This window comes from Papio anubis, chromosome 14 (genome assembly GCF_008728515.1).
Source record: "Papio anubis isolate 15944 chromosome 14, Panubis1.0, whole genome shotgun sequence".
Taxonomy (NCBI): domain Eukaryota; kingdom Metazoa; phylum Chordata; class Mammalia; order Primates; family Cercopithecidae; genus Papio; species Papio anubis.
Window position 1 is genome coordinate 38,741,176 of NC_044989.1, and position 17,092 is coordinate 38,758,267.

Here is a 17,092-nt window from a genome sequence, read left to right on the forward strand (position 1 = left end):
TCAATTGGGTTAACTATAATGGTGGCATTATTTGGTCTCTACTACAGGCTCTAGACCTGTCTACTTACAGACATTTCAAATTCTCACCCCTTCAAAGGCCATTTCAGGAACAAACTCTTAATAATACAATTTTTTTTTTCACTACTCCCTCTTCACAGAAATACTAACGTTAAATGCTAATTTTGACTACTGAAGATTAAGGACTAAACTCTACTGAAGAGAAGAAAAGCTCAGTACAGTATAAAAAAGGTTCAATAAACATTAGTTAGCACACCCTACCTCATCTACATTTCCTTCTTCTACATAATCTTTCAATTACCAATATTTGTAATGATTTATTAAGTCACACCTAAGTTTACTCTTCAGGCGAAATATCCTCCAGGTTCTTCTGTCACTCCTTTTATGATGCAACTTGTAGTGCCTTCTCCATTCCGGTAAGCTTTGTCTGGATACATTAAAATTTATCAGTGTAGTCCCAAGAATGGGTACAGTATTTCCAGACATAAAACCATCACCTATCTTACTCTGGACACTTCATATAGATCAAGGGACAAAGTTTTAATGGGCAGCTGTAAATATCATTTTAACCCACACAATGTTTAATCACATTTTTTCCTTACTAAATTAAATAATTACGTCTCCTGGTCTTTTCCTCTTTGTAAAGAAGCACATCTAAAATATGGGGAAACTAACTTTCCTATCCTAAGTTTTTCAGTACATTTGATCACATAACAGAGCAAAGATGTAAAATCATAGCCATATGAGTGAAGTAACTTTTTAAAAAATAAACTTTTTTTGTTGTTCATATAATAGGAATCATTTAGTTTTGCCTACCCAGAACTCCTTACCCCTTCTGCTTAAAAATAAAAACATGCAAAAAAAACCAATAAAAACAACTCCGTATTATTATCATACATGGGTATTTTCAATCACACGGTCATGCCTCCTCAACCTCAGAGGTGGCCTGGTGATTAATTAGATGGGGGAAGAGCGGAAGATCAAAAATGCTTGATAAGAAGGGATAAATACAGGCTGGGAAAGACAGGATGCTCTTTAGCTGCTAGCTATAAGAACGTCAGCCTAGCTTTACCACTACACAAGAGAAAAGGAGAATTGAAACATGGAAAGAGAATCAAGTCTCTATGACATCATCTAAATCCCCGGATCCAGCCATTCCTAAAACCAGTGTCACAATTTGGCTTTCCCAGTTACACAGGCCAATAAATCTTCTACCCCGCTCCCTTTTTGTTTTCCTTAAGCTTATCTAAGTTGTTGCTGTGACTGTAAGTCCTGAAAGTTGGATTCAATTTCATGGAGGCAAAAAATGCAACACATGATGTAGAACCACAGATTTTTAGATATCTAATATTTTTTCACTATCATAGCCCCATCACCTGATATATGGTAGAAGCTCAATTATCATGTTTTAAATGAGGTTAGAGATCACTGAGTTCCAGGAAGGTTAAGTGAAAAAGCTTGTTAACAGAGCCAATATACTCGCCTTGATTGTGCTACTGGCTCTATGAACAGCTCTTTTCACCGTAACGTACTAACATGAAGAAACAGTCTAAAACCAAAAGATGGTAAAACCTACTACTTTTCATTTCTTTCCCCAAACTAGGCCTAAAAATCCTCATTCTACTAGAACAGCTTATCTGGAGGAGACACAAGACACTACTGCTATGCAAGCTTCAGGCTCTGGCACTTACCTCTGGGGCACACAACCTTTAACTATTTTATTTCCAGGAAGTAGTTACTACAGTCTTCTAAACTTCTCCTGTGGGAGCTAAGTGACCTCATCCCATCTCCCAACCCATATGCATGTAATAATAGATCACAGTAATATTGCTATCATCTGTAATATACATTGTGCAAGTATAACAGAATAGTGTATCTTGAATTAAAACTGGATTTTCTATGTGCTGTATAATTCTTTGTTTCGAAATCCTAGGAGCTACAATTTTATCTTGGCATTTTGCCATCTTTCACATCTATTTATTAAAAGTTGAGAAACAAATTTTCACTTCATCAGCAAACCACCTAATATCTGATTTGCCTATTTATTTACTAGCAGAAAAAAGAAAAACTTTAAAATCTCCAAAATAAATTAGCACTCCATTCCAATTCCTCAAGTGGTTTTGCCAAGTGAAGCCTTAATATTTTCAAGTCAAGCTGCCTTCTTAAAAGTAAGAAGATACAGAAACTTACTATTAATACGATCTTGAAGGTCATGCCTATTAAATTTAAGAACACTACTCCACAAGAGAAAAATAACTGTACAATATGTGGCAGGAACCTCTATAATCAAGCTTTATTCAACAATGCAGCTCAGTGAATGTGAAAAACCCTAGGAGTTTTTTGCTCTATTAAAAAAGGTACCAGAAGACATAAATTTGAAGGGTGTTTTATTTCTCATATCTAAAGTACTAACTTTTCTCTCATTTCTCTTTATACCTTCAACATAATGATCACTCACAATTATCCATTAATTTTTAAGTTAAGAGCCTTTGTAGAACCACTATGTTTTTCTTAAATATTCATTTTCCTCTTTAAATCTAGTTAATATATTATCAAAGCACTCAAGGTTAATCATAAAAAAACCAAACAATGTAAATCTTCAAAGGCTTACTTTGCACTTTACAAACTTCCAACTAGAGTTGAAAAGAATGCCATCATTGTACCTAATCTGCATTTACTCTAACAGTCTGACCACAGAGGTATTTCTTCTCTCGGCTGAAGGACCACTGAAGTTGTGCAAAACCCTTTTCAGTTACAATGAATTACCAAATCTCCGAACGAAGAAGCATAAGACAGTAAACTTCTCTCCGGGGAATGCCTATCCTAATAATAGAATTTTATTATGTATAGGTTTCCATAGTTGCCACGATTTCAAAACAGTATCAAAAAATTACATGAAAAATATTTAAAAACAAGATAAACAAGGCTTCATTAGATTTCATAGTACAATAATGGTTTTACTGTTAAATGAAAACAAGTCACCCTTTCCTAAGAAACATATCAGTAGTAAGATAAACAAAACATTAAAAGTTATACCTCAATCTGCTTGTGTCAGTTCCCGCCTGGGTAACTTAAAAGCAGCATTAGCATTACCTTAATCACTTAACTACAGCTTCGGGTAAAAAAGGTATGTGTTTCAACCTTCATATTTTACAGACTAAGAGAACTCAGAGTAGTAAACTGACTTTCTCAGACTCACATTAATTGTATGCTAAGGCCAGGTGCTGTGGCTCAGGCTGTAATCCCAGCACTTTGGGAGGCCAAGTCAGGTGGATCTCTTGAGCCCAAGAGTTAAGAGACTAGCTTTGGCAACATGGTGAAACCCCTTCTCTACAAAATACAGGAAAAAAAAAAAAAAAAAAAAAAAAAATTGGCCCGGCGTGGCGATGCGGGCTTGCAGTCCCAGCAACCCGGGAGGCTGAGGTAGGAGGATTGCTTGAGCCAGGGAGATCAAGGCTGCAGTGAGCCGTGATCATGCGCCACTGCACTCCACTCCAGCTGCGGACCATGGAGAGAGAACCTCTCAAAAAAAAAAAAAAATGTATGCTAAGACTAGACTCTTGACCATCCCCAAACCCTACTCAGTGCCATTTCCACCGCTCCATACACTTCGCTTTGGATACATTAATTATGTTATTTTCTTCCCAATATCCAAAATAATACTACTGATTTAATGCTTTATCTGTTTTCAAAAACAAATTTTTTCTAAACTGATTTAAGTATTTTTCCAAAATGCTTGAAGACATTTCATGATGCTACACAAAAACTCAAGCAAGATTTCTAGCAACGCGGTACACTGAACAAATACATCTAAATATCAGTTATATTCCTGTTACCAATTTCCACAAGAGTTGGCTTTGAACTGAAACTTCCTAAGAAAAAATGCCATTTCCTTCATTCATACTTCCAAGTTACATTTTGAATATTTCAAATAGCTAGGCACAAAAATCTAAAGTAATAGCTAACACCGTAAGACTGAGAGAAAAAGTTCCTTTTTTAAATGTGTTGCAAAGTTCGCCCTCACTGTAACGCTGGGGACTACTGACCAGCCTTTTTTATTTTTATTTAAAAACTCAAACGGCTATAAAGGGCTTCTAATGAGCGTCTTGTTTTTAAAAGGTAAGGTAAAAATCCTTTTAACCTAATAGTAGGATATATGTGTACAATTTCATAATTCTGCTAAAGTTTGTAGAATTAATCACAATTCACATGTGTTAAATGTTTAAAAAACATCTAAGTCATTAAAACAGCTTAAGTGCACCAAAAAAGGGCAATAACGTTTGCTCCGCTTTGTTTCCTTAAAGTCTCCATCCAACTGAAGCTAACTACTTGCTGTGGACAAAATGATCACATTCCTTCTGTCTCCCGCTAACATTTCTGGTAAGAGAAAGACAACGCTCTGGGAATGTGCGTTTAATGCAGCCCTTAGCTCAGTTCATCCTTTCATGGGGCAAATCTGGAATAAATTACCAAAGAGAAACTTTAGTAATTTTAAGATTTGTCTTACTTGAAGGTAGGGGTGTACCAACAGCGGCCAACACTTCTGTTAAAGTGTTGTAACCGAAGAGGTAAAAAGTGCACTGAGCAATCATCACAAAACTGGGTAGAGCAAAGGATGCACGCCATGCTTATAAAGAGTTTAATTTTAAAATTTTTTAAATGAAACCTTCAAAGGAACTAGCATGTGAACGCCAAGGCATAATCTGTTATTTAATTACGGCTCTCCATAGATCCGAGTCGGAGAGCCCCCGGTGGAATCGACGCAACCATCCCGGGATGGTGACCAGCGCGCGGATGCTGCGGGCAGAGGGGCTGAAGGGAACCGGTGGTCCCGACGCTGGCCCAGAGCCCGAGGAGTTAAACTAACAAAGAGCTCTCCGAGCCGCGAAACCCTCCAGAGCGGAAGCGACGCCTCCCAGCCGCCGCCGCGCCGCGACCCTCCCCAAGTTCAGGGCCCGGCAGTGGACTCGCTGTGGGGCCTGCGGCCAAGACAGGGCCGGGTTCGCAGTCGGGATGCGGGAAACAGGTAGAGGCCAGAATACAAGCCCCAAAGAGAAGAGTGGGCGCTTCGCCAAACGGGCCGGCGCACCGGAAAAGGCTAATAAAGCGAGCGGGAGGCCCCGCACCGAGGCCCCGCCAACCGGCCCGGCTTCCCGGGGAGCAGCCAGGCACAGCGGACAGGGGGGCCGCGCTTTGTTACCGGTTGGGAGAAGCTCCGGCCACCGCCTCCGCCATCGCCCCCGCCCCGAGGAGTCGCTTCCCGACGGTTCTCGCCTTCCTCGGCCGAGTAGTCGATCTCCCCCTCCTCGGTCTTGAGACGTTTGGCCTGGCTCTCGTACTCCCGGTCCTCCTCGTACGTCTCCCTGGGGGAGGAAGAGGAGGAGGACATGGCGGCGGCCGGAGGGACCGGCGGGCAGGAGGGTGGGGGTGGCGGTGGGACGCGCGCCTCGGATGCCGCCGGCCAGTCCTCGCCGCCGGCAGCGCCTCTTCTGCGAGGGTCTCCGCGGCCCGGCCGTCCGCGGGGACTGCGCGGCCAGGAGACGGGCGGCTGAGAAGCGCGGACGGACTGAGGGGGGCGCCCCGGGAAGAGGCTCCGGAGCGGCCGCTCCCCTCAATTACCGAGCCAACATCCAGCCTCTCCCTCCTCCTCAGTCTCCGCTCCCTGCCCGGAGGAGCGAATCTAAGGATGGGGACGCGACCGTGGCTTCCGGTCTTCCCTCCTCCCCTAAGCCGCTCCCAGCTGCGCAGGCCGAGCCTCCGCCCCCGCCTTCGCGGCCGTCGCTCAGGATCGAATCCACCGCAGCCTGCGGGAAGCGCCCCCCCGGCCCGGGTCCTGCTCCCTATTGGCAGGGGCGGGAAAGTCGACCGGGTTTTCCATTGGCTGTGAGGGCCGTTCGTCAAAAGCCGCCCGCGGCTCGGCCTCGCCTCCCTCCCCGCGCCTTCTGAACTCGCTGCCGTCCTGCGAGGCCCGGCGCGCAACGTCCGCCGCGCGCCGCCTGGGAGCCGTTGCGACCCAGCGACCGTTGGCGCTGTGCGGCTCCTACCCGAGGCCAGGCGTGGAGCGAACACGGACGAGCGACGAGAAGTGCAGGGAGGGCAGGGCTGCGGGTGTTAACCGCCCTACCGCTAATTTAAATGCTTTGTGTCACCTCTTCAAAAGAGAACGAGGAAGAAAACCTCTAAAATCCCAGCAGACATACCCCCCGAAGAGCCCCAAAATTGCAGGCGATGAAGGGAGAAAACGGCTTGGAGCCATGAAAGTGGTCTTTCCACTGTTTTGTGTTCAAAATCTGGTAGAAGTGGGCGGACTCTCCCGCCCCTAGCTGGGTGTTGGAGAACAGCTGTCAGCGTCGACTGAAGGCTGCGAGGCGCGCGTCGGCAGGAGGCGCTGCACGCGGGCGCGCGTAGGTCTGAACAGTTACAACTCGTTTGTAACCTGCGCCCTTTACTGACAATGTAAGGGACTTGCCTGTCCCGTAAGTCCCTGCTCCAGTTAAATATGTTTTAATCCTTGCATATAAAATCTCATCCTCCATCCCAATTCTTTCTCTTCCGGACAGTGTTGTATTTCACTTGATCATTTATTGTCGAAAGATACAAAAGCCTTTGGAAATTATGTGACCACAGCTTGCTTCCTCTGTGGCGTCCTGAGGGCTCTTCCAAGATTTTAGTTGCTGCTCTCTTTTTGTAACAGGGCCCCTTATAACTCCCTCTTAAGATGTTCTGTTTTTAAAACTCTGGGAGCGCCAGAAGACACGAACTGTGTGCAATTTTCATTTTCGCAAGCCCAGTTCCTGTGCAATCTCCAGCACAGTTTAGGTACTCAACAATGCTGAATGAGTAGTCCTTGGGAAATAAAGGTCCAGTGTATCTTTCAGGAGAGAAACTGGCAAATCAAGGTAACCTAACTGCCCCCTGTCAGGTGCCTCTTGGAGGATTAGCTGAGATCAAGAGCCTCTTGTGTTTCCGTTGTCCTTGTCCCTCAGATGCTTCCCCAGATGTGGCTGTTCCTTTCCTAGCAGTGTAGATTGCTTCCTCCTCCAGCCTAGTTCTCTCCAAAGTTATTTCCTCCTCCAAAAAAGCTATTTTTATTTATTGCTGAGAGTGCTTTAATGTAACACTTTTTGTACGTTGTAAATTACACCGCCTGTCATTTTGGAATCCAATTGCAAGATTTTCCATACTATGCAGCTATAATCAAATGTATGTGCGGCTGCAGGTATACATTGACAAAACAGAACTAAAAAAATTATAAATTTATTTTTTAAATTAAAATGGAAGTCGACAGAAGAAATAGCAAAAGGTAGCCGCAGAGCTGGCTGCAGATGAGAAAATGTCATTGGCAAAAAGCTCTGCAATGGTTTGGGAAAGTAAAATAGCAGCAAGGGAAACAATGATACAATTCTGCTTAAAATATGTCCTATGGATTCATATGTCCCCTAACATGTTCAGAATGCAGACACTACCTGGCCTTCAGAAAGCTGAAGATACCAAGGGTCAAAAAAAAGGTCTAACAAACCTACTTCGTGTGTTATCTTTAGCATCCATTGTCCTTTTTATAGCTGTCTCAGTATCAAAGATCAGGAAAGGATGAGCGGATTAATAAACTTGATACAAAGGAAACGTCTTTGATGAGGTGAGATGGGCCATTCCCAAGATATTTTTAATTTGCTCAAAGTAAAAGCGGCAGAAGAGCTGAGAGCTTAAAACAATTATTTTTTCGGAGAAAGAAAACAATAGAATATTATGTGAAATCAAGAGTGATGAGAAGCACTAAATATCTTTTAAGTATGAGCAACTACCTGTTAATTTTGTTTTGTGTACATTTTCGTATGCTAGGTGAATTTAGTTTGGTAAATTTTATTCACTCACAACTGGATTTACTAGGCCTTATACAAACTTTCCAAATATTTCATGTGAAGATGCAAATATTTTAAACTCTCAAAGCCCTGCATTCAACCTATGGATTATACCATGTTACAATGCAACTCTCACACCAATGGGTAAGGAAACCCAGCCTTGCCAAACCTAGGGCTGCTGTGCTCAGCGTTCACAAACAGCAGGTGGAAGCCAGTATGTACCAGTATTAAACTGTGTTCTTTTTGTGATAGCCCAGTTGAGTACAAAAAACAAAAAAAAAATTGAAGAAGTAAAACTCAGAAAGCATTTTTAAAGGACTTCAGTCAGTTCGTTGACCATGGGTGAAATGTGAGCTTGTTGCAGATGAGTTGTTCAAACAGTGATAGTAGGTCCTTTGATAAGGAAAATACTAGCTAACTCATCACCGTGCCATGAGAAGAGCTAAAGAGGGAGGACATAAATTATATTCTACATGATTTCACCTAGGTGAGACAAATTACATACTGCCCAGTAGCCAGAAATACCTAAGAAAAGCAGAAACAGCTCCTAAATGCCAGGACTGTCTGGAACCTCTGATGCATTATGGTCTCAGACCTTTGACTATTTTCTGAACGCTTGATTGAATTGGCTGCTGTCGAGTAGGCAGCAGCCGAGAGCTCCCATTGCCACAGCTCAAAGGGGACTCCAGTTATACTGGAGTAGGAGACAGGCTTGGGGCAGACCTAGGGAAATTGAGAGTCAAGGGCCTTTATAATCAATCTAGCCTCAAATTGCCCTTTAGTTTTAAATCTTGTTACTGACCTATTATATTTATAAGACACTGTGCTAGGTGATGAGAGGATTATGTGAGAGGGTTCCTGCCCTCTCAAAGCTTGCAATCAAGTTGTGGAAACAAGGCTTATACCCAAGAGATAGGCTACAAGCATCCATATGTAATAATATGCATATAATAATTAATAGCACATTTAAAGTGTCAGTCACTGTGCTAACCACTGAAAGGGTTTTGTCAATAAATTCTGACAGAAGCCTTCTACCAGAGGCATTATTATTACTCTTCCCATTATACAATTAAAGAAACAGTCTAGGAGAGATTAAGAAACCTGTTTTAGGACAGGCACAGAGGGAGGCAGAGGCAGGCAGATCACTTGAGCCCAGGAGTTTGAGACGAGCCTGGGCAATGTGGCAAGACCCCGTTTCTACAAAAATTTTAAAAATTAGCCTGGAGTGGTGGTGCGTGCCTGTAATCCCAGCTACTCAGGAGGATGAGGTGGGAGGATTGCCTGAGCCCAGGGAGGTCCAGGCTGCAGTGAGCCGTGATTGCACCACTACACTCTAGCCTGGGTGTTGGAGTGAAACCCTGTTGAAACAGAAAAGAAAAGAAAACAAGTAAACCTGCCCTAAAGCTGCAGTTAATAAATTGAAAAGCTAGAACCAGAACCCCAGCAATCGGGTTCCAGAGCCAGTACTCATCATCAGGAAACCAATGATTTAATTATTGTGTTATTTACTACCATGGACATACAGATCTAATTTATAGTCACTTATTATATAATGATGCTAATTCTTTCACTAATTTCTCCTTTTTATTTATTTCTTTATTTGAGACAGGATCTCACTCTGCTGCCCAGGCTGTGGAGTGCAGTAGCACAATCATAGCTAACTGCAGCATCTACCTCCTGGGCTCAAGCAATCCTCTCACCCCAGCCTCCCAAGTAGCTGGGACCACAGGCACATACCACTGCACCCAGCTATTTTTTTTTTTTTTTAATAAAGACGGGGGTCTCACGGCTGGTCTCAAACTCCTGGGCTCAAGAGATCCTCCTGCCTTAGCTTCCCAAAGCGTTGGGATCACAGGCATGAGCCACTGAACTCAGCTTCATTCACTAATTTATACCTGGGTTTATGTAGCTATAATCCTGGGAAAGGCTGAATATAGCTTTCATCATTTGCATCTGTATAAGGAAATTCAATTTACTTCCACAGGAAATTACAAATGTAATGCACTGTTTTGTGTTAATTTTTAAATTCTTTTTTCTTGTTTTTTTTTTTTTTTTTTTTTTTTTTTTTAGACAGGGTCTTGCTCTGTCACCCAGGCTGGAGTGCAGTGGCACAATCTAGGCTCACTACAAGCTCCGCCTCCTGATCCTTGTGCCTCAGCCTCCCGAGTAGCTGGGATTACAGGTGCGTGCCACCACGTCTGGCTAATGTTTGTACTTTTAGTAGAGATGGGGTTTCACCATGTCGGCCAGACTGGTTGTAAACTCCTGGCCTCATGCAATCCACCCACCTTGGCCTCCCAAAGTGATAGAATTACAGGCATAAGCCACTGCACCTAGCCTTAAACTTAATTTCTGTAGAAAACCCCAGAAATTATGTGAAAAGTGTCGCCATTTTCTGATGGATGCATTATTTGAATAACTAAAGATGCAAATTAGTTTCTCATACCCAAACTCAATTTCCAATATTGCTGCCATTTCATTGAATATGCAAAACTTTTGTTTCCTGCTTCAACTCCTGTAAAAGTCCAGTAAAATCTTCATGCACATCTTATTGTGAGTCACACTTCCAAAGGATTAGAGCCATAGAGGTGTGTTGTGATTAAGACAAACATACTTAACATGAAATCCAGCTATTCAGAGACAAATCAGTTAGTTTCTATGAAGTTTTGTTAAATCCAGAGTGCGCTATTTCTGACGATGACACTTGTTTGACAGAGATCACTGAGAAAGAGCACTGTGGCACTGTTGCTGAAACTAACCCCTTTAATTCAACCTATATTTGCTTAGTTATGGTCAAAAGAAGCCGCAGTTCCAGGAGGATGCTCTCTGCAGGAAATGCCTCAAGCACTATTAGCTCAAGATGTAGTCAAGTGTAACCACAGTGGTCTACTCTATCAGGAACCGTCATGCACAGCTGCTCTGTGAATCCAGCTGCCACAGTGTTTGACCTCTTTTAAAAAAACTATGATAAATCTGCAAAAATAAAAGATTAACCTTAGAAGTGCTCACTCATATACCAGATAATGAAAGGTAAAATTCAGGGTTTTTTTTTGAGATGGAGTCTTGCTCTGTTGCCCAGGCTGGAGTGCAGTGGCGCAAACTCAGCTCACTGCAAGCTCTGCCTCCCAGGTTCACGTCATTCTCCTGTCTCAGCCTCCCGAGTAGCTGGGACTACAGGCACCCGCCACCAAACTCGGCTAATTTTTTGTATTTTTAGAAGAGACGGGGTTTCACGGTGTTAGCCAGGATAGTCTCAATCTCCTGACCTTGTGATCTGCCTGCCTCGGCCTCCCAAAGTGCTGGGATTACAGGCGTGAGCCACCGCACCCAGCCAATTCAGGTTCTTGTTATTGGTTACAGCCATTTGACGTTAGTCTTAGAAATAATATTTAAATTATTTTCACTTTTCCCTCTGACTTGTGTGACTTGATATTGCTTTAGACATTTAAAAAATAATGTTAATACATTATAATTTAATAAAGAACAAAATGATAGCATTTCTGTCCACAGTTGAGAGTGAATAGAATTTGCCAAATGAAATTCACCTTGCATATGAAAATATGGATAAAATTAACAAATAATTGCTCATACTTAACGACAAAAAAGTGCTACTGATCATTCCCAATTACTTCACAGAATATTCTATTGTTTTGATTCTCCTAAAGAAAAATAATTCAATTTTAAGCTCCTAACTCTTCTTTTCTGTCTCTTTTAATTTGAACAAATTAAAAATATCTTCAGAATGGCCCATCTCACCCCATCAAAGAAGTTTCCCTTGTAAGCAAGTTTACTAATTCGCTCATCCTTCCCTGATCTTTGATACTGAGACCACTATAAAAAGGACAATGGATGCTAAAGATAACACATGAAGTAGGTTTGTTAGACCTCAGTTTTTTCACCCTCCCTACCTTCAGCTTTCTGAAGCGGGTAATATCTTTGCATTCTGAATATGTTAGGGAACATTTGAATCAATAGGACATATTTTAAACAGAATTGTATCATTGTTTCCCTTGTTGCCATTTACTTTCTGAAACTATTGCAGTACTTTCCTTACCTTCACCCCTAAATCCAGAAAATTAATAGGTCACTGTATTAGTCCATTTTCACACTGCTAATAAAGACCTACCCGAGACTGAGAAGAAAAGGAGGTTTAATTGGACTTACAGTTCCACGTGGCTGGTGAGGCCTCAGAATCATGGTGGGAGGTGAAAGGAACTTCTTACCTGGTGGTGGCAAACGAAAATGAGGAAGAAGCAAAAATGGAAACCCCTTATAAACCCATCAGATCTCGTGAGACTTATTCACCATCATAAGAATAGCACGCGGCCAGGTGTGGTACCTCCTGCCTGTAATCCCAGCATTTTGGGAGGCCGAGGCAGACAGATCACTTGAGGTTGGGAGTTCAAGACCAGCCTGGCTAACATGGTGAAACCCCGTCTCTACTAAAAATACAAAATTAGCTGGGCATGGTGGCCCGCACCTGTAATCCCAGCTACTCGGGAGGCCGAGGCAGGAGAATTGCTTGAACCTGGGAGCAAGAGGTTGCAGTAAGCCAGCATCACACCATTGCACTACAGCCTGGGTGACAAAGTGAGACTCCATCTCAAAAAAAAAAAAAAAAAAAATGAGGGAGAAAGACAATAGGGAAAACTGGCCCCTATGATTCAATTACCTCCCCCTGGGTCCCTCCCACAACACATAGGAATTCTGGGAGACACAATTCAAGTTGAGATTTGGGTGGGGACACAGCCCAAACTGTATCAGTCACCTTTATTTTAAACAGGAAAAAAAGTCTTTTTACCTATGCATCTTTTCTTCGGTAACCACAAGTCAGCTACTAGGTTTGGCCTAGACGTGTGTTGTCTAATATAGTAGACACTGATCACATGTGGCTATTTAAATTTAAATTTAAATAAATTAAAATTAAATAAAATGTAAAATTCAATGTCTCAGTCATGCTAGCCACACTTTAAGTGATCAATGGCCACATAAAAATGACTACCTTATTGCACAGGATTGGACTGGACTGATCTCATTCATCTTTGTGTCTTCAGCACCTAGAACATTGCCTGGCTAGATGTTTGTTGATCTAAACTAAGCTTCTCTTTCTCTGCCACAAGAAAAAGAAGCATATGAAACAAAGCATGTCAGCTTTGCAAATTATGTCTATGAAGATGTCTCAAAAGACTGATCTATAATATGATCTGCTCCTCACCCATACTTGAAATGAAATCATTTTTAAAATATAATTCCATTTTTCAAATAACTGCATAGATATGGTTCATTTTGTGCACTTGATGTACCAAAATGCATATCATTTACATTTATAAATCAGTCAATTGTAATAAATGTGAGAGATGCATTTTAACAAAAACTTTCCTAATGTGAATATTTTCAAAAGTGAAATTCCTTTACAAAGTGAGTAATTACTCTCTGATTTACCTGTAAGCACATCATTATATAAAACTCAGAATTTGGGCAGGAGAAGGGAGAGCATCAGGATAAATAGCTAATGTATGCGGTGCTTAATGCCTAGGTGATGGGTTGATGGGTGCAGCAAACCACCATGCCACATGTTTGCCGACGTAACAAACCTGCACATCCTGCACATGTATCCCAGAGCTTAAAATTAAAATAAAACTTTAAAAAATAAGAATTTGCCCTTAATTGAGGAATTAGACAAAAAATAGTTTTATGTGAATGTGCTATTATAACCATCTAATGTAAAAAACTTTATAGAATAAAGTTACTATTATTACTAACTACAAATAAATAACCAGCACTGTATAGCACTTTACTATGTACAAAGCAGTATCACATACATTGCTTAATTTGATTCTCACAGAAACTGTATAAGCTAACAGGGAAGGTCCTTACTGTCTCCATTTGGCAGGTGAAGTTCAAAAAGACTAATCTTTTGTCTCTAAATTCCCATCTTCTTTTCACTATACCAATAAGGACATATGAACTATCTATGGTAAGTACATTGGAATTGGAACTTTTAATTTTTCTGCCTTATTTAGATGGAAACACTTTCCTAGAAATATAACTTTTTTTTTTTTTTTTTTTAAAGACTGAGTCTTGCTCCATTGCCCAGGCTCCAGTGCAGTGGCACAATCTTGGCTCACTGCAAACTCCACCTCCTGGGTTCAAGTGATTTTCATGCCTCAGCCTACTGAGTAGCTGGGACTACAGGCACCCTCCACCACACCCAGCTAATATTTGTATTTTTAGTAGAGACAGAGTTTCACTATGGTGGCCAGGCTGGTCTTGAACTCCTGATCTCAAGTGATCTTCCCACCTCTGCCTCCCAAAGTGCTCAGATTACAGAAGTAAGCCACCATGCCTGGCCCTAGAAATATAATTTTTAAGCAACCTATAATTTGTGTAAACTAAAACTATTGTTTTATACCTCTGAAGAAAAATTTATCTCACCAACTATTTATAAGAAGGCCCTCAATCAATATTTGCTAAAAGATCAATGAATACATGAGTGATCCTGAAAACAAATAGAGCAGACTATTATCAGTCAAAGTTCAGTTGCAAAGAACAGAAGCCAGTCTGGTTAGTTTAAGCTAGAAGTATTAAAGCACTTAAAGAATTGAAACTACTAAAGGAGTGACTCACAAAACCATAACTCAGAACTGGGGAACCAGAAGAGCTGTGCTGTTGTTCATTGTGAAGCTGACTGCTCCAGCACTACGCCACCATACCACACTCTGGAAGCCATCACAATCAGGAAGCTGCCACTTCCATGGCCAGCTCCAGAATCACACCATACCAACTATAATCTGCACTGGCAAAGTAGATGCACCGCCCCATGTTTCCTGATATTCAGGAAACTAATAAGTGAACCCTGGAACCTCCAGAACCATTGTTACAGAAGAAAAAATAATGCGTCCAAAGCCAAACCTAGCAGCAGAAACAGCCTTCCAGATCTTACAGAGGCTCTGATTGTTGAAACTTAAGTAATAATAGGTGCAAGAGAGTCTAGAGATGCAATATTTGACTTACTAGTCTCTGTAGGAGTCTTGGCCAATTGGCCAACATGTGTGCTCTTTTTAGAATCTTTTGTTAGTAGCAAAAATTGAAAAAAAAAAAGATTCTTGCAACAAATTAAGAGAACTAAAGATAGCAATAATCAACTAACATATTACCAAATCAACTCTTGTTATAAGGATTTATTATAAGATTTCAGTGCAGGCCGGGCGCGGTGGCTCAAGCCTGTGTTTTTGTTTTTTTCTTTTTTTCTACCAAAAAAAAAAAAAAAAAAAAAAAAAGATTTCAGTGCAAAGAAGAAAGTACTAATACACCATTTTATCTCAGTCTGAAAGCAAAGTCTCTAAGATGGCTTCAGCTATTCTGCAACTGGCACCAAAATGACCACAGGAAGGGAGAAGAGAGAAAGCTAATCTGCTTAATTGTTTCCATAGTGCAATGTTTTTTTACAGAAAAATAAGTGAAATGTACAAAACATGATTCTTGGAAATGCTTCTGCATGAATACTAATGTGTATATCTGCAACTTAGACGTAATTTTTGGTGTTTTTTGTTTTTGTTTCTTTGAGACAGAGTCTCGCTCTGTCACCCAGGCTGGAGTGCAGTGGCCTGATCTCGGCTCACTGCAACCTCTGTCTCCCAGGTTCAAGCAATTCTCCTGCCTCAGCCTCCTGGTTGCCTCAGGCAATCCGCCGGCCTCAGCCTCCCAAAGTGCTGGGATTACAGGCATGAACCACCAATGAGCCTATAATTTTTGTTTTTGGTCCTGTAGACAGTAAGACAAAACTCAAGTCCTTTTAAACTAGGGAAGGCAAAATATTTCTACCTAGTCAGATTGAGTTATTTTCACAAGCAGCAGCATTTCCACCCCATCATCCAGCTAGTGGTGGGGCACTAGAGGGAAATAATTATTGGGTGAGAAAAGAAGAGAGAGTTCTGTAGCCACAGCCTTATGTGTTGAGGGATCCTATGTGCACTGTGGTGTGGCATTCTGAATGGCTGGGGCACCACAAGGGCCCTGTGTGGTGCGATGCCCTTCCCGGGGAAGGAAGACGCCAGAAGAAGAAAAATGAGTGAAGAAAGCTGAAATCACCAAAAAAAAAAAAAAAAAAAAGTCATCTACTTCACAACTTTAAAACATTACCTCTGCCCAGTCTTGTAGTGGAGAAGGATGATTGCCTAGGGACCTCCAGATTATCAGACCCTAATCTTTGAGATTCAAATATAAAAAAGAGAACAATGGGTCAAATAGACAAATGATCTAGAAATTAAACGGATTGGAGCATCAGGCCTCTATCTATTGCTATTTATTTACTTCCTGGCATTTGGGAGAGATCTCTTTGGAGGCAGCTGTGACATGCCAGGCATCACAGTTCAATACTGGGGCAGATTCAATGATTCATAATCCCAGTGACATCCTTGACACATTGTGAAAGAATTGTTTCTCTTTCTTAGACACCCACAACTACAAAATCAGTTCCCTCATGCCCCAACCCCCTACCCCACCAGCCTTCTTCTGCAGTAATAGAGTTTTCAGCTGGGCATTTGACCGCACAGAGGCTACATCTCCCAGCCTTCCTTGCATCTAGGTGTGGTCATGTGACAAAGTTCTTGCTAATGGAATAGGAACAAAAATGATAGGTACATCTTCTGCATCACTTGCTTCAAAAATGTTGTGTGCCCTCCACATCCTCTCTTTCTCCTTCCCACGTGCAGGAGTACAGAGGTGGCACTGAGTTAGTTTCCAACATGCACAACATATAAGGGATGGCAGAGAAGCAAGATGGAAGGCACAGGGTACCTGGAGGATTTTTACTGAGAAGAGCCACCCCAGCCTGGACCTCACATTTCCAGACTGTTATCTGAGAAAGACAAACTTCTATTATGCTTGTGTACCTTATTTTGGGATTTGCTGATATGGCCATCTTTAGCCAATACCTAACATATCTCTGGTAAGTCTGCAGATGGGGGAACTAGATGGATTGCTGGAAACTACAGCTTTGTTTTCTCTAGACTGTATTCTTTTACACTTTTCAAGTTTTGTGCTACATACATTTATTCTCTTTTTTTTCCCCCAAGTTTTGTGCTACATACACTTACTCTCTGTTTTTTGTTTGTTAGTTTTTTTGAAACAGAGTCTTGCTGTTACCCAGGCTGGAGTGCAATGGTGCGATCTCAGCTCACTGCAACCTCCACCTCCAGGGTTCAAGCAATTCT

At 41.7% G+C, this 17,092-nt stretch overlaps 1 protein-coding gene across 8 annotated transcripts in view; it reads right to left on the reverse strand.

The window, feature by feature from the left end:
• The window catches only part of HNRNPLL (heterogeneous nuclear ribonucleoprotein L like), a 42,652-nt gene extending 36,098 nt beyond the window's left edge, over nucleotides 1-6,554 (reverse strand). For 4 of the 8 annotated variants that reach the window (XM_021924763.2, XM_021924761.2, XM_021924760.2 and 1 more), the window contains exons 1-2: nucleotides 6,219-6,554; nucleotides 5,219-5,381 (exon numbers count right to left, since the gene is read on the reverse strand). In XM_021924763.2, the coding sequence (XP_021780455.1) occupies nucleotides 5,219-5,381; nucleotides 6,219-6,274 (219 nt within the window). In that variant the 5' untranslated portion in view covers nucleotides 6,275-6,554. Of the gene's footprint in view, nucleotides 1-5,218; nucleotides 6,118-6,218 lie in introns of those variants that run through there. The other 4 variants (XM_021924764.2, XM_021924759.2, XM_017947444.2 and 1 more) reach the window with 3 other exon arrangements.
• Between the last annotated feature and the right edge of the window lie 10,538 nt (nucleotides 6,555-17,092).